General features: G+C 41.0%; 3 protein-coding genes and 2 pseudogenes across 39 annotated transcripts in view; 3 read left to right on the top strand and 2 right to left on the bottom strand.

The window, feature by feature from the left end:
- Positions 1-27: 27 nt before the first annotated feature.
- Positions 28-2,274, top strand: si:dkey-174n20.1 (uncharacterized protein LOC796174 homolog). Its single transcript, XM_018702405.2, has 4 exons — positions 28-431; positions 666-918; positions 1,149-1,441; positions 1,818-2,274. The coding sequence occupies exons 1-4, from the start codon at positions 311-313 to the stop codon at positions 2,075-2,077; spliced, it is 927 nt and encodes a 308-aa protein (XP_018557921.1). The 5' UTR covers positions 28-310; the 3' UTR covers positions 2,078-2,274.
- A 1,035-nt stretch (positions 2,275-3,309) lies between these two features.
- Positions 3,310-12,454, top strand: LOC127143169 (zinc-binding protein A33-like; annotated as a pseudogene).
- On the top strand, positions 3,501-5,519 carry LOC108900959 (zinc-binding protein A33-like; annotated as a pseudogene).
- Positions 6,251-10,455, bottom strand: LOC108900696 (UDP-glucuronosyltransferase 2A3). Of its 6 annotated transcripts, none has more exons than XM_051075011.1 (3): positions 10,338-10,433; positions 10,030-10,074; positions 6,251-8,098 (listed from the first exon to the last, which is right to left on the bottom strand). In XM_051075011.1, the coding sequence occupies exon 3, from the start codon at positions 8,074-8,076 to the stop codon at positions 6,493-6,495; it is 1,584 nt and encodes a 527-aa protein (XP_050930968.1). In that variant the 5' UTR covers positions 8,077-8,098; positions 10,030-10,074; positions 10,338-10,433; the 3' UTR covers positions 6,251-6,492. The 6 variants fall into 6 exon arrangements, with proteins under 6 accessions (XP_050930968.1, XP_050930971.1, XP_050930967.1 ...); XM_051075014.1 differs by having other exon boundaries at positions 6,251-8,023; positions 10,338-10,424; XM_051075010.1 differs by lacking the exon at positions 10,030-10,074 and having other exon boundaries at positions 10,338-10,455.
- A 40-nt stretch (positions 12,455-12,494) lies between the features above and the next one.
- camk2b1 (calcium/calmodulin-dependent protein kinase (CaM kinase) II beta 1) overlaps positions 12,495-19,832 on the bottom strand; it is a 71,866-nt gene continuing 64,528 nt past the window's right edge. For all 32 annotated transcript variants that reach the window (XM_051074987.1, XM_051075009.1, XM_051074992.1 and 29 more), the window contains 4 exons: positions 19,722-19,797; positions 19,530-19,624; positions 18,213-18,446; positions 12,495-17,710 (listed from right to left, as the gene is read on the bottom strand). In XM_051074987.1, coding sequence (XP_050930944.1) covers positions 18,214-18,446; positions 19,530-19,624; positions 19,722-19,797 — 404 coding nt within the window. In that variant the 3' untranslated portion in view covers positions 12,495-17,710; position 18,213. The remainder of the gene's footprint in view (positions 17,711-18,212; positions 18,447-19,529; positions 19,625-19,721; positions 19,798-19,832) is intronic.

Below are 19,832 nucleotides of genomic sequence, written 5' to 3'. Positions count from 1 at the left end.
ATTGGGCGCATGCGCACTTTGCGTCACTTCATATCTTGCCGAGTTACTCAGGATGAACTGGAGAGGACTGATACATTAAATATAATAACGGGCCTCTTTTGTGTTTAACTCATCCTGGATCATCTCCGCCAAGTTTACCGCCACAAGAACTAGAATGGACGAATTTAAGGAGAGGGAAAAAATACGTTTTTCTTGGTGAACTAGCAAGCTAACAAGCTAGCTGACGTTAGCTTCGGGTTCAGATAGCAAGCTGCATCAAGAGCTGCTAATAATAAAAGATATTAACTCTCAAGGTGGTACTCACAGGGAAATGTACTTTCTCTACACAATTATCGCGTCTTTAGTTTCTTTTTTCATTTTGAAATGGATGAAAAAGAGGAGGTATTGCACCGACCTGAAAAGACTTGATGGCAAAACAGTTCTTATTACAGGTAAATAAACATGTCGTGCATATCACATGAAATATTTCCTTCACTTAACAGTGAATTGAATTGATACAGTCAGTCTGATTTTAAAATATGAAGGACATCTACACCAAGCATCACTGCCTGTCGCTTGGCAGCACAATACATTTCTGATTACTGCAGACAGTGTTACCACTGTCCTCCTTATGTCATAAGCCACACATGAATAAACTATTTCTGTCTGGGCTTTTTTCATTGCAGGTGGGAATTCTGGCATTGGCAAGGAGACAGCTGTTGCCTTGGCAATGAGAGGCGCCCGTGTCATCATTGCTTGCAGAGATGTGGACAAGGCTGGGAAGGCTGTGAGGGAGATCAAGTTCAAGAGTCACAGTCTTAACGTCCTTCACATGGAGCTGGATCTGGCCAACCTGCGCTCTGTGCGGGAATTCTGTAAGAGCTTCCTTCAGAGAGAGAAGAGGCTTGACATCCTGATCAATAATGCAGGTGAGGGGGGGTTCAGCACATGGAGGTGTCTTGACACACGAAACAAGATCATCAAGAGAAGGAAGAGCCTAGAAGTTTAACTGGCCAGTTAATGTGGCATACAAGTTGCATGGAGTTTTTCCTTCCCTCTCAGGACAGAGGATGCTGTGTGTTCTCTCTGTGGCCAAATTGTGATTTTGAGCAATAGAAATAAAATGGACTTGACTTAAAGTAACTGTTCTGCTTCCTCAGGCATGCCAGTGTCCTCGACTGGACGGACGACGGCTTCAGCATGTGTTTTGGCGTCAACCACTTAGGCCACTTCCTCCTCACCAATCTGCTTCTGCCTCGCCTGAAGGAATGTGCCCCCAGCCGGGTGGTCACCCTCACATGCTCCAACTACAAATACCAGAAGCTGGACTTCCAGGACCTCAACTACAACCTGCTGCCCTTCTTCACCTATTGCCGCAGCAAGCTGGCCAACATATACTTCAGTCAGGAACTGGCCCGCATCACAGAAGGGAAAGAAGTGACCTCCTATGCCGTGCACCCTGGTAAGAGGTGCTCAGATAGATAATATTGATAATGATAATAGTTACAGCCCTGCTTCTTCTTATAAATGGAGTATTTGTATGTTTTATCTGTGAAGTTTATTTTCATTTCGTATCACATATATTAAGTCAGAGCAATACTAGAATATATACTAAGAAACATGTTTATCACATTTTAAAAAATATTAAAAAGCTTTTCTGTGCATAAGTGGCTTCTCAGTTGAATTGCTAGAAATATAAGAAGTATTCACAGTATATACTTGAATCCATTCAGAGCTCAGAGATTTTGTTCATACATCCCACTCCTAACATACAGTATGAATACTCCTGACAATAGTGATATTTATCCTGTTACCTCTGTTTACATGTGTCGCTCCAGGTTTTGTCCAGAGTGGTTGGACGTGCCACTACTCCATCCTGTTCCGGATGCTGATGCAGGTGATCATGTGGATGTTTTTTGTGCCGTGTGAGATTGGGGCTCAGACTGTCATCTACTGTGCTGTGTCAGATGAAGCTGCCAAACACAGTGGAGGTTACTTCGTAGACTGTCGACCCTCCACTCTGCGTCCTTTTGCAAGAGACACTGGTGTGGCAAAAAAACTGTGGGAGGCCAGTGAGAGACTGGTGAAACTGGCCTGATGGTAGAAGCTGGTTATGTGGTTTTATTTAAGTATTATTTATGGTCATTGCTGTTTTGTTTAAATTACATATGTGTGTGTATATGTGTTTTATCCTTAAGATTTGTTGTTCCTTTATGTGCTTGTGTATTTTAAGATGGAATGTTTTTTTTCCCATGAAAACAGCTTTTCTTTGCACAAATAAAAGACTTTACAGTATTTTTCACTCTTGGGAAGGTGCGCTGTCATTTACCATAAATGTAGCCAAACACCTGGGCAACCTGTCCTTCATATTCTGGGAGAAGGGACTCATCTGGGCTAGACTGTGGGTTTGACTAAAGAGTCAGTTGACAGGAAGGGAGAGTGACATCCCTCACTACAATATGGGGTGTGGTGCTATCTCTGTCTTACTCATATGTTAATAAATAAGCTTTTTGTTGTTATAGTTTGTCAGCTGAGAGGTTTAACTTTTCTATATTCTTTATATCAGTTTGATGTGCAAAAACCCCAATCATTTCTGAACATAATTACATACTAAAAATCTCTTTAAAAAGAGTTTTACTTTCAAATTAATTTGTTTAAAAAGACTCTAAAATGAGAATCTGTGAATCTTTAAATAAGACAGAAGGAGGTGAGATGAGAAATTGAGTACTTACAACCGTGTTGAAAATTGGAATATTCTTGGTGCACGGTTGGATATTTTCTCTGTTATTAAAGAAAACAATGAACCAATTACAAACTACAAAGACTGGATAAGAAAGACTTTGAGCAGTGAACAATGTATTATATTTCAGAGGCAGATCATAAGTTATGGACAAAAAATCTTATACATCAAACTAACTATAGTTGTCAAGTAAATGTAAGTACAGTATTTGCCTTTGACATGCAGAGAATTAGAATTATAAAGCAACATGAGATGGAAATGCCCACGTAAAATACAATCACCTCACTCTCAACATCCCTCAACATAATCAAGTTTCTAAACTATTTCACAAAAGTTGTTTTTTGCTAGTTAATAATCTAACAATGTTTGGCAAGTACCAGGACATTAGAGCTGGACTGAGGTTAGCTAATGTGACCTTCAATAACCTCATTAGCCTGCAGCAGCCTCTGCAGTCTAGACACAAACTTACCGCCTCTGTAGGTGTTTGATGGTTAAAACCAAGGTCTTTTGTGAAGCATTCCTTTAACTTCTGTAACACGGGGAAAGCACCACTGGGTCAGGACACAGACAAGAGGCAGTTATTTTTCAAATCAGTTCTCCACCCTCAAAACAAGTAAATGAAACTGAAAGCAGATTTGCACAGTTGAACGGAGACAATACATTCCAGGTTGGCATCTCTACTGAAGAACACAAATCTGGTGGATTGTATAGAAAAAGACAAGGGGACTGTGTTTTGGTGAGTCTTGCAGCTAATTTTGAAGAAATCTGGGAATCAGAGTAAATGGCTGAGAGAACTCTTCTTCAAAGTTTCCTGAGTTGCCACGTGTGTTCAGAGACTTTCAGAGATCCTGTGTCTCTGACCTGCAACCACAGCTTCTGTTCAAGCTGCCTGCAACAATTCTGGGAACAAGCTAAAAACAAAAACTGTCCCATTTGTAAAAGAAGATCTTCAAAGGATTATCCATCCATAAACCTTTCTCTCAAAGACCTAGCTGACTCCTTTGCTAAGAGGGAGAATGATGGTTCACCTGAGACAGAGAAAGAGAATGAGAAGGAGGAGGTGGTGTGTGATAAACATCCAGACGTCCCTTATTGGTTCTGTGAGGATGAGCAGAGAGCTGTGTGTCCTGTCTGTGAGTTTTCTCACCACCAGAGTCACAAGGTGGTTCCTGTAGAACAAGCAGTCAGTGACCTGAAGGAGCAGCTGAAATCTGACTTAAAGTCTCTACAGGACAAGAGGAACAAATATGAAGAAGTGGAGGAAACATACAATGAAATGATTCAACACTCCAAGAAGCAGCTGTTGTCCACAGAGAAGCAGATCAGAGCAGAGTTCAACAAGCTCCACCAGTTCCTGAAAGAGGAAGAGGAGTCCAGACTGGCAGCTCTGAGGGAGGAAGAGGAGCAGAAGGGGAAGACTATGAGCAGAGAGATGAAGATGATTCAGGAGCAGATCTCCTCTCTGTCAGACAGTATCTGTGCTGTTGAAGAAGAGCTGCAGAAACACAAGGTGGCGTTCCTCAGCAGTTATAAAGCCACTCAGACCAGAGCCAGAGCCCAGAGCTCACTGTCAGATCCACAGCTGGTCTCAGGAGCTCTGATAGATGTGGCCAAACACCTGGGCAACCTGTCCTTCAGAGTCTGGGAGAAGATGAAGGACAAGGTCCGCTTCAGTCCTGTCATTCTGGACCCAAACACTACATACCGATGGCTCTATCTGTCTGATGATCTGACCAGTGTGAGACGTGGAGACACATATCAGCAGCTCCCTGACAATCCAGAGAGAAACACTAAGTATCCCACTGTTCTGGGCTCTGAGGGCTTCAGCTCAGGGAAACACAGCTGGGAGGTGGAGGTGGGAGACCATCCTGCTTGGATTGTGGGTTTGGCCAAAGAGTCAGTTGACAGGAAGGGAGAGTGTCCTGCCTCACCAGAATATGGAGTCTGGTGTTTTAAGCATGTAAGTGGAAAATACACTAATGCTATTGGTGAGACTGTCAAAGTGAAGAAGAGTCTCCAGAGGATCAGAGTCCAGCTGGACTATGACAGGGGGGAGGTGTCCTTCTACAACCCTGAAGACATGACTCCACATCTACACTCACAGAGACACTTTCACTGAGAAACTCTTCCCATTTATCAACATTGGAGAAGTCCAGTGATGCCAAAACCACTGATATCAAAATCTTCTAACGGTCTCTACTGTCTGAAATGAACTATAAAGTGGTTTTTATCTTCATTTGTTGTTTTCATTGAGATTCACCACAAATACGTGAAAACCCAAACTTTTTCAACATAAAAATCATTTAGTTAGTCACTCATACTGTTGATTTTCTGTTGATGCTGCTTTCTTGGCTTTTAGAAAATAGATTTAGTTTGTAGGTTTGTGTCACCTCTCTTAACATCCAAACTGTTTCACATCATCAGGAGACAAAGTTTACAAATCAAAGCTGTCGATTATCCTGGTTCTCAGCATCTTGTTTTGAGTCAAACAACATTGTATAGTAGTATATATCCACTGTACTGAATGCTTTGATTGTTTCAGTTTTGTGACAGTTTGTTCATCGTCAGGTTTAGTTTTTGATGGTTTGATGAGTTTGATGAGTTTTGGATCTGTTGTTTTATTCTTTGGAAACAGGTGTTTTAAGAGTTTGATTTGAATGAAGTGTTTAATCACAGTGCTTCTGCAAACTGTGTCATGTTTGTTCTTGTTACGTGATCAATAACATGATTGATAAATGACAATGTCCAGTTGATGATTATCAGCTCTAAGTGAATAAAATGTAACATCCTGTGGAAGCTACTTGACATGATGTGTCATTAAATCAGCAGCAGAGAGCAAGAGGAGGAGGAACTGAGGATTGTATTAACAAATTTGTCGCAAATGTCTCTAAACTTACTCTATTGTTGAAGAGAATTAAGATTTTAACTAAATATTTAGTACTTTGAAAAAAAGACACTCAGCAGGACTGTATGATACTCACACAGTGTGTGAAGGATAAACATCGCCGAAGAAGAAAACATTGTAAAACTAGAATTGCAGTCAGTACGGCATTCCACCAAGACCAATCTGTTGAAAACAACCCTAACCCATTGTACAATGATAATGAACATGATAAAAATTCTTTGATTTGCCCCTTTTAATGGATCTGCACCAAAATTTAATGATTTCCTCCTGGGCCAAATTTCACTTGCTAAAACATAATCTTCTTGATGGAGATAATTACAGTAACCTTCTGTCCAACTAATGCAGTTTTCAGGGACAAAACATTCACTCACTGGTAAGATCATCATCATTGACTAAATGCATTCAGAGTGCAGTCACAAGATGGAGACATAGTTCACATTTTGTTCAGTCTGGTCATTCTTTAATATGAACATTGTCTTTCCTCAAGTCTCACTTATTTTACATGCATACTGTTTGCTCAACAGGCAAACAGACCAACTCTAAGCAGCCAGTGTCTGAAATTCATCAGACGTTAATTTTAACAAAATAGCAAATATTCAGATTGAATGAAATCTCTGACACAAGTCTTTTCCGCTCTTCGGAGACAGACATTTATTTCTTTGTATCATCATCATCAAAACTCAATTGTTCATTACAGATTAGTACAAAAATTTATACATGTAATTTTGTTTGTTTTTTTGGGATTTTGCCATTTTCTTCATTCTGTCTTCTCTACATCTCCTGTTGTTTCCTTTCGTGCTGGTGTTGGAGAAATACTCTACTCAGTTGTCCAATGATGAGCCAGGCTTTAATAAAGTAGACTCTGATATTACTCATTTTTTTCTTTTCTCCCACCAAACACTTTACGCCACAAACATTTCACTGTTAAAATACAGATGAGTGTCATCACTATGACCAGTACAAGCAGCAGTGCGATGACATCAATGGAGTGGTACTGAATCCAGGACATCTTGTAGGAGTCGGTCTTTAAGTGTGCAGCTCCCTTATGTCTCATGACAAACTCGATCCAGAACATGGCTCGGTCCAGAGGCTTCATGGGCTGGTCTCTGTGCAGCCTGGAGAGCTTTTGCATGTTCTCTCTGTAGGATGGCTCATAAAGCACTGCCTTTAGTGACTCCAGGAAGTTGTCTTTGTTCAATGTGCCAATGCCCAGAACTTTGGCAACACCCCTCGCTCTCATCCTGAACAGGTTATCATCCTGGTCAAACATCAGAGGAAGACCAACAATGGGAACTCCATGGTAGATGGCCTCTTGAAGTCCATTGGTGCCTCCGTGGGCCACAAACACTCTGGTCTTTGGATGTCCTAGGAGATCATTTTGGGGCAGCCAGTCCAGCAGCAAGGTGTTGTTGCCCAGAGTGGATGGTCTCTTCCCAGTGTGCCTCCAGATGACTCTCTGTGGCAACTGGGCAAAAGCAGAAGCCACATGTTCTGCTATATCCTCAGGGAGATTCCCCACCAAAGTCCCCAGGCTCATAATAACAACTCCATGTTCTGCAGAGCTCTGGACAAAGTCCTCCAAATGTTGAGGAAGAGGCTTGGAGGGTTTACACTGAAACCCGCCCATGTAGATAACATTGGGCATAGTGGGACGAGGGAACTCAAAGGTAAAGTCTGTTCTCATCAGCCAAATATCTGCTGCCTGAACGAGATCATCATAGTGGACATCAGGACCAAAGTGACGGTGGACAAATGGTGTGTAGTGATGCTCTTTTATTGTCACCCGGTTATTAAGTACTGCTAATGCAAACAAAACATTTGTCACCCTTTGCCAAAAAGTCATCTTATCAGTCAGTTCACTGCCTGGTATGGGAACATATGAGAGTGGTGAGGGGGCAACTGTGCTGTGTCCATCTTCCATGATTGTCCACCGTACATTGAGGACCAGAGGCAGACCCAACCGATGAGCCAGAAGAATCCCTCCACCGAAGCAGGGGTCTGTCAGAACAACATCATACTTGGCCTCTTCAAGGAACTGCATCAGTTTAGCATCTTCAAATATCTTCTGCATCTTATCAACCACTGCTTTGTGACCATGTTGCATCATTGTCATGAACTCCTCTCCAGCTTTGACATAAGCCAAAGTTGAATTGTGGTACTGGCGCCGGAGCTGCAGCATTCTTGTCATGAAATAATTCATGTTATCTGCATTAAATCCAGCAACAATGTCAAGGGTGATTGACTGGTAGTGATCAGACCCTTCTTTGATGTACCAGCTGGTTTTGGGCTTGATCACTGTGATGTTGTGACCTCTGGAATGGAGCTCTTGGATGAGGATATCCATGTTGACCCAATGGCTTCCCTCCACCGGAAAAACAAGGATTTTCCCTCCATTGGCACTGGGAACAGAGCAGAGCAGTGTAACCAGTGTCACCAGCTTCAGCAGCATCATTGCTGAGGTGAAGCTAGGATCGCTAAAACAAGGAAGAGATACAAAGGTAACAGGGTGACTTCAAATTTATTATCCTGTTCTAGAAAGTTTTATGGTCAACTCTTGATTTTCCTCTGTTCTCTATAAATGTTTCTGATTCACAGGAGTTAATTTTTAAAATATCTAAACAGAGGATATGAGAGAATAGTGATCTGAATATAGGTGAGCCTTTAACCTGCTATTGATAAAACTTTCACCATAGAACAGTGTTAGCATGGCTTATACTTTGATTGCCGTTGCTTTAAATGAGTAAAGTTAGTCACATGAGATGACTTAGGTAGTGGGTGTCATGGTTTATCCATTTATACTTTTCATTTCTGTTAGACTAAATCAGAACAGTAAATCAGAACAGAAAATCTATTTAACTATATCTTAGTTTAAACAGATTATTGAGATGTGGAAAACTTTTTTGTGCTTCCAGAAAATAGTATTTTTAATGCAAACAAGATGGTTGTTTCAAAATGATTGTATTCCCTAAGAGTTAATAACTGGTGAGACCAGCTTTTGTTGGATCTTTGCTCTTGCTGAACAACAAATTGCAATATTTGCTGCTATATTCTGCACTAATTGAAGCTTTTCTAGGTCCTTGTTGGCAGCACTTGACCAGATTACTCAGGAGCAATAAAGATAAAACATTTAATTCCCTTATATAAACTGGGAAGGTGAAACTTGGACTAAGACATGACATAAATACCCCTCTTCCCATTTTTGCAGGAAGATATCAGCCATGATAACAGTTGAAGAATGAGAAATCACTTGAGTTTAATCAGTTCAGTTCATTCTAGCTCACAACAGGATTACATTTTATGGAATTAAACTGAATTCACTCCTGCACATGGTGAGATACAGTCTGAAAAGCTGAAGCTTTAAAACTAATTAACAAACTCGTTTGAATATATGAGGTAAGCGTTGTGACAACATCTTGATTTAATTCATGGCAATAACTCATGTTGTACTTACATTTGAAAGGTGTTGTACAGTAGATTAACAGTCTATACAGCTCCTGGCTCAGTCAGCAGCAGATCTTTATGTTTTATTGTTGTGTGACTGACAAGCTTTACAGTTAATATTGTGCAACATCCAAATCAAAGGTCATCATTGAGAAATACTCTCTGAACAGACTCATACAGCAGAGTGCAGTGCTGCCTTGGCATTTTAGAGACCTAACATGAACTGGAACATCTCAATGACTGTAATGTTTTCACCTGTCTTATTTTTATGTTGTATGACTTTAACGTTTTTGGAAAAGACTAACTGGTTACATAATATAAAAAAATACATGTAATTTTCTCAACCATAAGGTAGTCAATCATTTTGCAGTACACCTACATTTAGAAAAACGTCTGAAAAACTTTATCCATTACCAAACATTAACCTCTCAGACAATGTGGAAAATATTATTTGCAGTCAGAAGTGGCCGCAAACAAAATGACTTTAAAAAATGAAGTGGGGTTAAAAACATGGCTGCTGATTGGGTGACACCTCTGACACGCACCTCAAACAGGAGAACACATGCAACAAAGATCGCTGCACACCGTTTCAAGAAACATGTTCAACACAGACACTACAGCAAAACACCGCCACTGTTACAGATTGAACGTCCCCACACCTAACCAGGCCCCCACCTCTATCCCTAACATAATGTTTGGAAGTTCAACTTCCTTCGCGGCTGCATCTACTGGTATTTGAAGCAACATGATGTAACTATTTTACCTTAAAATAACAGCTTCACGATCATTCTGACGGTACACTGAGTTGTAATAGGGAGAATGGTACCACTCTGGGCACAGAAACACAGAAACCTGCTCTATGAAACTTTAGTGAGCGGGTACGAGCTCATGTGAATAATTGCATAACTGAGTGAATCAGAGTTCAAGAGTAATGCCGAACTGTAGACCAGTTAAAAACACTTACAAGCAATACGAAACCAGCGTTCATCTCCGATATCCAGCGAGGAAACTGAAAAAAAAAAACAACTACTGTAAACAGAGTTTGGCGTGTTTGCGGCATAGAGGCAGCATTTCCTGCTCCAGAAAGCGCGGATCGTGAGGAATATACACGGTTACACCGTGTTTCAGCTCGGTAAGTAGGAATACGCAGTCTTTGTTTTCTGTGCATGAAATCCGTTTAACTGTTTGCATAATTACCACGTGTGGCTGCTGAGGCCTTTGTTGCTTAATAAAAGTTACATGTTGTTGTTTGAAACAGCTGACAGGACTCACCCCCGTTCAATCAAGAAGTCCCGGAAACACTCAGTAAATGACAAGTGTGTTAGTATTTCATAGTCAACAAAGGTTTTTGGTGAAGCATTCCTTTAACACATGTAACACAGGAACAGCACCACCTGGTGGTGACCAAACAGATGGCAGTTTCATTTGAATAAGTTTTCCACCCATAAAACAAGTAAATGAAACAGAAAGCAGATTTGCACTGTTGATCAAGTCGAGTCTAGACATTACATTACGCGGTTGGGATCTCAGCTGAAGAACACAAATTTGGTGGATTATACTGTGAAAGTCGAGGGGACTGTGTTTTGGTGAGTCTTGCAGCTAATTTAAAGAAATCTGGAAATCAGAGTAAAATGGCTGAGAAAGTTGCTCTTGTTGAAAGTTTCCTGAGTTGCCACGTGTGTTCAGAGACTTTCAGAGATCCTGTGTCTCTGACATGCAACCACAGCTTCTGTTCAAGCTGCCTGCAACAATTCTGGAAACAAGCTAAAAACAAAAACTGTCCCATTTGTAAAAGAAGATCTTCAAAGGATTATCCATCCATAAACCTTTCTCTCAAAGACCTAGCTGACTCCTTTGCTAAGAGGGAGAATGATGGTTCACCTGAGACAGAGAAAGAGAATGAGAAGGAGGAGGTGGTGTGTGATAAACATCCAGACGTCCCTTATTGGTTCTGTGAGGACTGAGCAGAGAGCTGTGTGTCCTGTCTGTGAGTTTCCTCTTCACCACGGTCACAAGGTGGTTCCTGTAGAACAAGCAGTCAGTGACCTGAAGGAGCAGCTGAAATCTGACTTAAAGTCTCTACAGGACAAGAGGAACAAATATGAAGAAGTGGAGGAAACATACAATGAATGTGATTCAACACTCCAAGAAGCAGCTGTTGTCCACAGAGAAGCAGATCAGAGCAGAGTTCAACAAGCTCCACCAGTTCCTGAAAGAGGAAGAGGAGTCCAGACTGGCAGCTCTGAGGGAGGAAGAGGAGCAGAAGGGGAAGACTATGAGCAGAGAGATGAAGATGATTCAGGAGCAGATCTCCTCTCTGTCAGACAGTATCTGTGCTGTTGAAGAAGAGCTGCAGAAACACAAGGTGGCGTTCCTCAGCAGTTATAAAGCCACTCAGACCAGAGCCAGAGCCCAGAGCTCACTGTCAGATCCACAGCTGGTCTCAGGAGCTCTGATAGATGTGGCCAAACACCTGGGCAACCTGTCCTTCAGAGTCTGGGAGAAGATGAAGGACAAGATCCACTTCAGTCCTGTCATTCTGGACCCAAACACTGCAAACCCCTGGTTCCATCTCTCTAATGATCTGACCAGTGTGAGATATGGAGACACATATCAGCAGCTCCCTGACAATCCAGAGAGAAACACTAAGTACTCCACTGTTCTGGGCTCTGAGGGCTTCAGCTCAGGGAAACACAGCTGGGAGGTGGAGGTGGGAGACCATCCTGCTTGGAATGTAGGTTTGGCCAAAGAGTCAGTTGACAGGAAGGGAGAGTGTTCTGCCTCACCAAAAGATGGAATCTGGTGTTTATTATATTGCAGTGGAAAATACACTAATAGTCTCAGTGAGACTGTCACAGTGAAGAAGAGTCTCCAGAGGATCAGAGTCCAGCTGGACTATGACAGGGGGGAGGTGTCCTTCTACAACCCTGAAGACATGACTCCCATCTACACTCACAGAGACACTTTCACTGAGAAACTCTTCCCATATTTCAGTGTTGGAAAGGCTGGTGATGCTAAAACCACTGATATCAAACTACATGATGTATCACATTCCTTAGCTGTTGAATAATAAACATATCTCTGAAGCACAGAATGAAATACTTGCTTGTCAGAGTTGTGTTTGTGAGGACTGGGGCAGGAAGATTTTCATGATTTTATGTGATCATTAAAAATGTTAAAAACGTATAGTTAAATGTTATTTACTGTTGATTGATATATTCTGCATGTTATGTATGTTTTATCTGAACTCATTTTCCTTTTTTATTTGTGTTTGCTCTTCGTGTTATGTTCAATAACTTGTATGTTGTCCATGGTGGGAGCAAAAAATTCAATTTCAGTTTATTCAATTTATGCCCTGAATTATTTCTGTCAATAAAACATTAAAGCTGTGCTGCAGTTTTATGTCTGTAAACACAGAAAGACATAGAATTTTCTATTTAAATTGTCATTTTATTGATAACACCTTAACACATTTTCTTGAAGTTAGAGAAACACGTGTAGCACGTAAGAGAACAGAGCAATAATCCGAAGAATCAGAGAACTAGAGGATTAATATTATTATACAGAAGAAACCCAAACTGACAAAAAGAGACAAAGGGAAACTAGAAAGAGCCAACTGCAGAGAAATGACTGAAAAGGATTGAAAACAGAGGGACTGGGGGGAAAGAGTGAAAGAGACCCTACGAAGAGAAGCCAGCTCAGTGTTGTCAGTGCAACTTCAGTCACTGGCTGGAGAAAGAAGATGGCAGAGGGTCAGAGTGAACACAGTGGCTGATAGTTTAGCTTCATCTGACTAAATAGCTGACAGGCAGCAGAGCTCACACTGGCCTCAAGAGACTAGAGGAGGACAGTTACTGTAGTTCATATGTAGGGCTGCACAATTAATCATCTTCAATCATCGACTTCAGCTTTGATTCATCATACAGTCATGATTTTTCAGTGCCATTTGTGCAGCCCTGATCAATAATCGTCATAGCAGCTGGTTCTTATTCTACAGTGATAAACTGCTGTTGTCTCTGACTCGATGGTCTGTTAGAGTTGACACTATAAAGTTAACTTATTGTGCAGCTACATTAGAAGCGTCAATCTGCCTTCTATCTGTGTCTGTTTGTGCTTTACTTTGTGTGACTGCGCCCCCTGCTGGAGCACGTCCACTCTTTGAACTGCCTCTTATCTGTCAGTGGGACTCCAGTGCAGGCTCAGTGAGGCACCAGTCACTCTTGGTGCTGATGGTCAACATGTGCTCCTTGTGTGTTCTCTCAGCTGTGTACAAAAGGCAGCCGTTCTGCACTGACAACACAGAGCCCCGTAGAAAAGCATGCGAAATAATCTTCACCACATCATCATCATAATCATCATCATCATCACCGACAACATCCTCATAGTCATCCTAAGTGCCACAGTCATTAATATAATCATCCTGATCATCATAATCATCTTCATTATATCATCTTGAGACAAAAATAGTTATATGCACTTAAAAAGCTGAGAAAATAGATAGAGAAAGGTCGAGTATACCAGCATTCAGTAGAAAATGAGAAACCAAATAAAAAGGAAAACACCAAAAAACAAGTGTCCTGTTGACTGTCATGCAAAGAAAATGCCAGCTACGCTGCTTATTAGTTGCAGTTGTGTAACACTGTGTACTCCCTCATTTTAAATATGTGAATCTTATTATACTGATTTTCAAGGCTAGTAAACACACTAAGGAGAACAGAAGAACAACACCTTTGTACTGTACATGCTGCTATTTCTTCTTCTTTTTTTTTTTGGAGGGGGGTGGGGGTCATGTTTGGTTCGCACGATCACGCATGAACGCCTTCAGATAACCTTTGACCTTTTACTATTACATCAGGGTCAACTACACATGAACATTGTTACTGTGACATGAGTACAATACAACGACTCAGTGGTTCACCTTGAAAAAACCTTCATTTGAAAAAAAAGCTTCACTTGCCTTTTTTTAGGCGATGAAGCTTTTTCGAGGGATAGCTCACACAAAAAACAATCCTGTATTTTAATATATGAGTTTTAAAGTAATAGATGTCCCACTCTGGCAAAGTGGTAATGTGGCCTAAGTGGAAGAACAAAAAAAAGGACACAATAAAACTGCAAAAATTACATCAAAACCAGCGTAAATTTGAAGTCACAGAAGAAAAAAAAAGAGAAAGTAATTCACACCATGTTGGTCGTTACAGAAAACACATGCAGGATGCAACTTGGGTGTACTATCCCTTTTAAAACATGTTTTACATGGAGCAGTGTCCCTTGAACAACAGACAGTACTTGCACAAGTGCATGAGCTGTACAATAGGAAAACAAAACAACAAAAAAAGAAAAAAAGCACAATAAAAATATCCACTAAAATAAATAAATAAATATTGAAAATAAATAGAAACCTGAGGACTATTCACCAAACCGACTGCCCAGTCTCTTTAATATCTTGGTCTGACCAATAGGGGCGAGACAAATGTGAAGGCAGCCAATGGTGGACAAGCAAAGTACAGTGGAGCCGATCGCAAGTCAAACCTCCACGAAATCAGTCTTCAGTGCTGCAAAGTCCATCCGTTCAATCCTGCCACCCCTGGCACAAGCACTTTATAATCATGATAAGCTGATAACACTTTACTGTAACACAAATCGACAAGGCATGAGAGTAAAAACATGGAAAACATCTTGTAAAACGTGAAAAATAACAGATCAAAACATAAGAAAAAAGAAGTCCTGGGCTGAAGGCAGGGGACTGATATGTCCTCCGAAATAAAGCCTTCACCTTCCATCATCTCTTACACAACACACACCTCAAAAATGTAACCCCCCAGGGCTTGTAAAGAATACACACTGAGAGCAATGGATGTACTGTACATGCTTGCAGACACACACACACAAACACACACACACACACACACAAATATTGCACCCTGTGGCAAAGGACTGTCCTGAAATGAGGAACCAGACCACAGAACAGAGAAGCCCTACAAAATCCTCCCACTTGTAGAGGCTTCAAGCACACACATCCTTTATTCATCATCACTGATATGGGCCTAAGTGTATGTGCTTCTTATAGACAAACAGGCAGTAGCACCAGCTTTCTGCACTATGGCTTTGGAAGTGAGAAAGGTCACGCACCCACCGGGATCCTTTCTTTAGAGCGCTGACTTCTTTTGTTTGACATTTTGTCGGGAAAAAAAGGACCTGCTGTTGTGTTCCAGACAGCACCGAGATTTTTAGCGAGTTAAAAATATATCAACTTTTAGGAAAAGAGCACTGAGCTTCAAACGGGTATTCGGCCGTCGCCTAGCAACAGCAGGAGCGACGAGCAGTGCATTCCCCTCCCTCCCCTTTTTAGCACCAGCACCTGGGAAAAAAAAAAAAAAAAACTCAAAAACACAAGCTCCTGGTAGAAACGGGGCAAAGCTGAACTATACGCTCACACTGAGATTTCTGTGAATCATCACTGTGTGATGGCAGAGGACAGGGAGGTTTAGGAAGTGTGCTCAATTTCCTGTCATGAAAAATCACTGCTGTAAATATAACAAGATACTTTGATGTTACTGTATCGTGACATACCAAATAACTGTGACTAAAAGCCTTTGTCATGTCACAAGTCGATATGCTGATATAATGAGAGTTGTACTTTTGATATTTTTTTCTTATCTGTTACTCAGCAGTTTACTGTTTTGTACACTACATCATATACAAGTGGTTCAAAGTGGTTTGTTGCATACAAAAACAATGTTATTCCAATAGTTTGGTGTCCAGTTAGACTATTGATATTTCTCAGCCTCATTCTGGTCTTAACATCATCCTCAGTTTACTTTACACGGCTGAAACTTGTATCCACACAGCTGCGCATACACACAGAGAAACAATGCTACCTCAAAATATCACGCTGATTTTTTCTTCCATATTTGCCTGATATATGGTTGATCAGTTAACTGAAAAATAATCACCAAAATTACTTAAGTAACTAAAAAAATAACTCAAACATTTTCTTGTTCGAGGCTCTTATGTGAGAATTTATTGCTTTTCTTGGTCTAAACTGCTGGTTGAACAAAATAAACCAAAAGATTAACTGAAAATAATCATTAGTTGTAACCCTAATTTTATGTACCCCTATTAAGTGATCACTTTAAGTCACTGGCTGTAATATTTCTTCTTTGGAAACTCATGTTTTTCAACATGGAACATACAAATAATTTCTTTTCATGACAACAGACCAACTTATTTCATCATACTCAGATAAGGAGATGTGCTGTCTGAAGTTTTCTGCTAAAACAGAATAAGTTTTTTCTTTCTTTGTCCAACATAAAGTATCTTGTTATATTGTTTGAATTATTGTTCTCATAGTGGCAGAAATGCAAATCAAGGGGGGGGAACACTGTTGCTAACCGAAAAAAAATATTTTCTTTCTTCCTCTTATGCATCTTCACAATGCTGCTTCTCTTTTTTAGACCTCACTGTTCAGAGTGTTGGAGCACATGGTCTTCTACCGTCACAGCGTTAAATGTGGAGATGGAGAAGTAAATTCACGATAAAACTCTTATTGCATGCTGTTTGTTTGAAACGTTCACGTTTTGAAGCAGGAAGACACAGAGCGTAGCTGACCCCTCCTCCGGCCGTTCACATTGCAACAAGGGAAAAACAATGGGTTCCTCCAACTGTACAGAGTCATTATAGTTTTGGACTAGCACAGGCTATGTGTCTGCCTTACGTAACCACGGTCACACGCGTACGAGGACTTCTCCAGCTTCACACGACACCCATCAGGCACACCCCTTCAAAAAAAAAAAAAAAAAAAAAAAAAAAGAGGAAAAAAGACGAAAGAAAAGAAAAAGGAAAGGAAAACCCCAAAGCAAACAACAAACAAATCAACGGACAAAAACAAGTTGACCATGAGTTTGGGCGCAGTATTATAGCGAACATACAAGAAGCAAATTACAAAAACTGCCAATATCATTTTCCACTTAATAGCCACAATAAAAAACAGCCACTGTTAATATGGGGAAAAACATGCTTCCTTAAAAAGATAGAGAAAAACAAAAAAAAGATTTCCTTCAACTCTAGAAACCACTGGCATCAAGAATTTCGAATTATACAAATTACATATACAATTGCAAATGTGTAATAATCATAATAATAATATAGTAATGATAATAATAGATTTTACTTAAAACTTTACATACTGTATTTCCAGTGCAGTGTTTATGTCACACGAGTGTAGATTCACAGGAGGACAAGAGGGTTGGTGTCACAAAAATTGTGGGGGACGGGGGAAGAGACCACGGGAAGAAGGAATCACACGAGTGCTGAAAACACCCCCACCCACACCCCCACCAATCACCCAGTGTGCCGGAGGGAAGAAGAGGAAGCTGGGGGTAGGGGGTGAAGGATGTCGAGTTGCTGTTGTTTGATGGTGTGTAGGGCAGGTAGACAGACAGGGGGCAGTAGTAGTAGTAGTAAAAGAAGAGATGCATGCTGGGGGTTGAGGCCGGGCGTCCATAGAGGGAGGGTTCGTTGTTGAAGGGCGAGGAGCCCTGTCCCCAAACCGACACTGGACTTGTTCTTTCATCCCTTCCTCCTCCTCCTCTTCCTCTCTCTTTCCAGCAGAGCACTCCTCACAGACAAAGCTATGGCATTCAACCCTGAGAAAGAACACAAATCAGACGCTTTAAAATTAAAGGAATAGTTCAACATTTTAAGAAAGCTGGTAAATGTAGATTAGCATAAAGAAGGGGGCAATGGCAAACCTGGCTCTGTCCTGAGGTAACAGCAGTTTTAGTACAAATCAAACAAAGATGTAACTTGGGTAACTGGTGAGCTTTAGAAGAAACCTAAACTCATGGTCTGACTTGTCACACTTAAAGTCCCCTGACTCCTGCTTCACAGAGCTGAGAGTGGTAGCGACCCTCTCATGTAATTCTCAGCAAGAAAGCAAATTAGTGTATTTCACACATGTGAAACTAGTGCTTAAACACTACATAGTACAGTTATACCCAACCCACAGCAAGATTAGATAAGGTACAACAGCCGCAGCTTCTTTCCAAAGTAGCAATTTGGAAAAAGCCTAGTAGTACATCCATGCTCTGAGAGGAACAGCTCCTGTCGTCAGTTTTCTCCCAGCTGTCTCCCTGCTGTAGTCCGTACCTCACTGGAGCGGCGCAGCTGGTGCGCCTGAGCAGTGGAAGTGGATGTTCTGCCACTTGCTGTCTCTGCGATGCCAGACGCGAGTTTCCTCTGACTGGCTGGACCGCGGCCGACCCTGGCTGTCAACAAACTGAGTCAGGCGGATGTAAGCGATGCAGGCAGCATCCTCGCCAATCAGGTGGACGTGGGGGTTCAGGATGGTGGTGTGAATGGGCTTGCTGTTCTTAGCCAAGACTGAAAAGATGGTGAGGACAATGACAGGACAGAGAATGAGCAAGACAACACAACAATGACAAGGCTACAACTGCTCTACTATCAATGCTACTGTTACTAATTTCAATATAGTCCTGTAAATGCTTTAATATAAATTAAAGCGTGTGTCATAATTCTGCAGTTTCATACAAACTATCTATCGTCATGTTTCTGTGTGACACTGAACATCTGTTCAGATCCTTATGTGCTGTAATTTCCGAACTATAAGCCGCTACTTTTTTCACACACTTTGAACCTTGCGGTTTAAACAATGATGCAGCTAATTTACAGATTTTTACGGGCTAACGAGCTTCAAGCCTCAAAAACATTTAGACACCTGCGGCTTATAGACAAGTGCAGCCTGTATATGTACTTTTTTTTTCCTTTTTAAATTTAGTGGTTGCAGCTTATAGTCAGGTGCGCTCAACGGTACAGAAATCACGGTACATCATTAGATGATGAATACTGAAGCAGTAATCAGTGTAAACAGCATGTTGCTCTCGTAGCTGCTGGAGGCAGAGCAGTTTTAGAAACAGGAACTCCAGATAACTCTGAGGGGTCAAAGGGGTGAAGCTGTTTACAACTCATAGATATCTGAAATGTGATCCCGACTACACACTTGTTTTTTGTGAGACATCAGAAACCAAATGGAAACCAGTGGTTTTAACTTTTAAAGCTTGTGTCCACTGTGTCAAATCTTTATCTTAAAAGTAACTAGTAACTAAAGCAGAGAGTAGAAACAACAAAGTACCATAAAATGGAAATACAAGTGGCTCTAAATTGTGCATATCTCTATACACTTGTATAGAGATGTGCACATAGAGTGATTGAGCATAGATTGAGCAATAGCTATATTACAGCTTTTATTAATAGCTTCCTGTGAAAACGTTTCCTGACTGAACACCTTTCTCCTTTTGAGCCTCATTTTGTGATTTAGACTAAAGATAAACAAGATAAAACAATAAGAAACAAGATCAGGAAAATAGACAAAATAAAAAATTGTCATTATTTATAAGCGAAACTGCAACAGTATGACAACAATACCAACAAATCTATTAATCTTACGGTTCTCAAAGTAAAATCTGTGGAAATCCATCCCCTCTACCAGGTTGCCCAGCGCCTCTGGCTCAAACGAAGTCAGTCCAGGGTCGCAGATCTTACTGAAGAGGAAAGGTCAGGACATGTTAATCAAACATTAACTTTTATCTATGTGTGTGAAGCCAGAAATAAACCATACACACAAAAACACAGACTCACGCGTATGCCTCAAAGTCTCCGTTGTTGATGGCCTCTATCAGCTGCTCGGTGATCTTGATAATTTCTTGTTTGCGTGCTGCAGAGAACAGTGGGAACAGAAGTTAATCACAG

The sequence above is a fragment of the Lates calcarifer genome, linkage group LG13, assembly GCF_001640805.2.
Source record: "Lates calcarifer isolate ASB-BC8 linkage group LG13, TLL_Latcal_v3, whole genome shotgun sequence".
Taxonomy (NCBI): Eukaryota; Metazoa; Chordata; class Actinopteri; family Centropomidae; genus Lates; species Lates calcarifer.
The sequence above is the reverse complement of the archived record's forward strand: the minus strand, read 5'-3'. Positions and strand labels throughout refer to the sequence as shown.

What these genes read in the sequence shown, in the direction of transcription:
- si:dkey-174n20.1 (XM_018702405.2), top strand. Translation starts at nt 311, where the DNA reads ATGTACTTTCTCTACACAATTATCGCGTCTTTAGTTTCTTTTTTCATT. An exon ending in CAAAACAGTTCTTATTACAG is followed by an intron (nt 432 to 665) that starts GTAAATAAACAT and finishes TTTTCATTGCAG; the next exon opens with GTGGGAATTCTGGCATTGGC. An exon ending in CTCCTATGCCGTGCACCCTG is followed by an intron (nt 1,442 to 1,817) that starts GTAAGAGGTGCT and finishes GTGTCGCTCCAG; the next exon opens with GTTTTGTCCAGAGTGGTTGG.
- LOC108900696 (XM_051075010.1), bottom strand. Translation starts at nt 8,076, where the DNA reads ATGATGCTGCTGAAGCTGGTGACACTGGTTACACTGCTCTGCTCTGTT.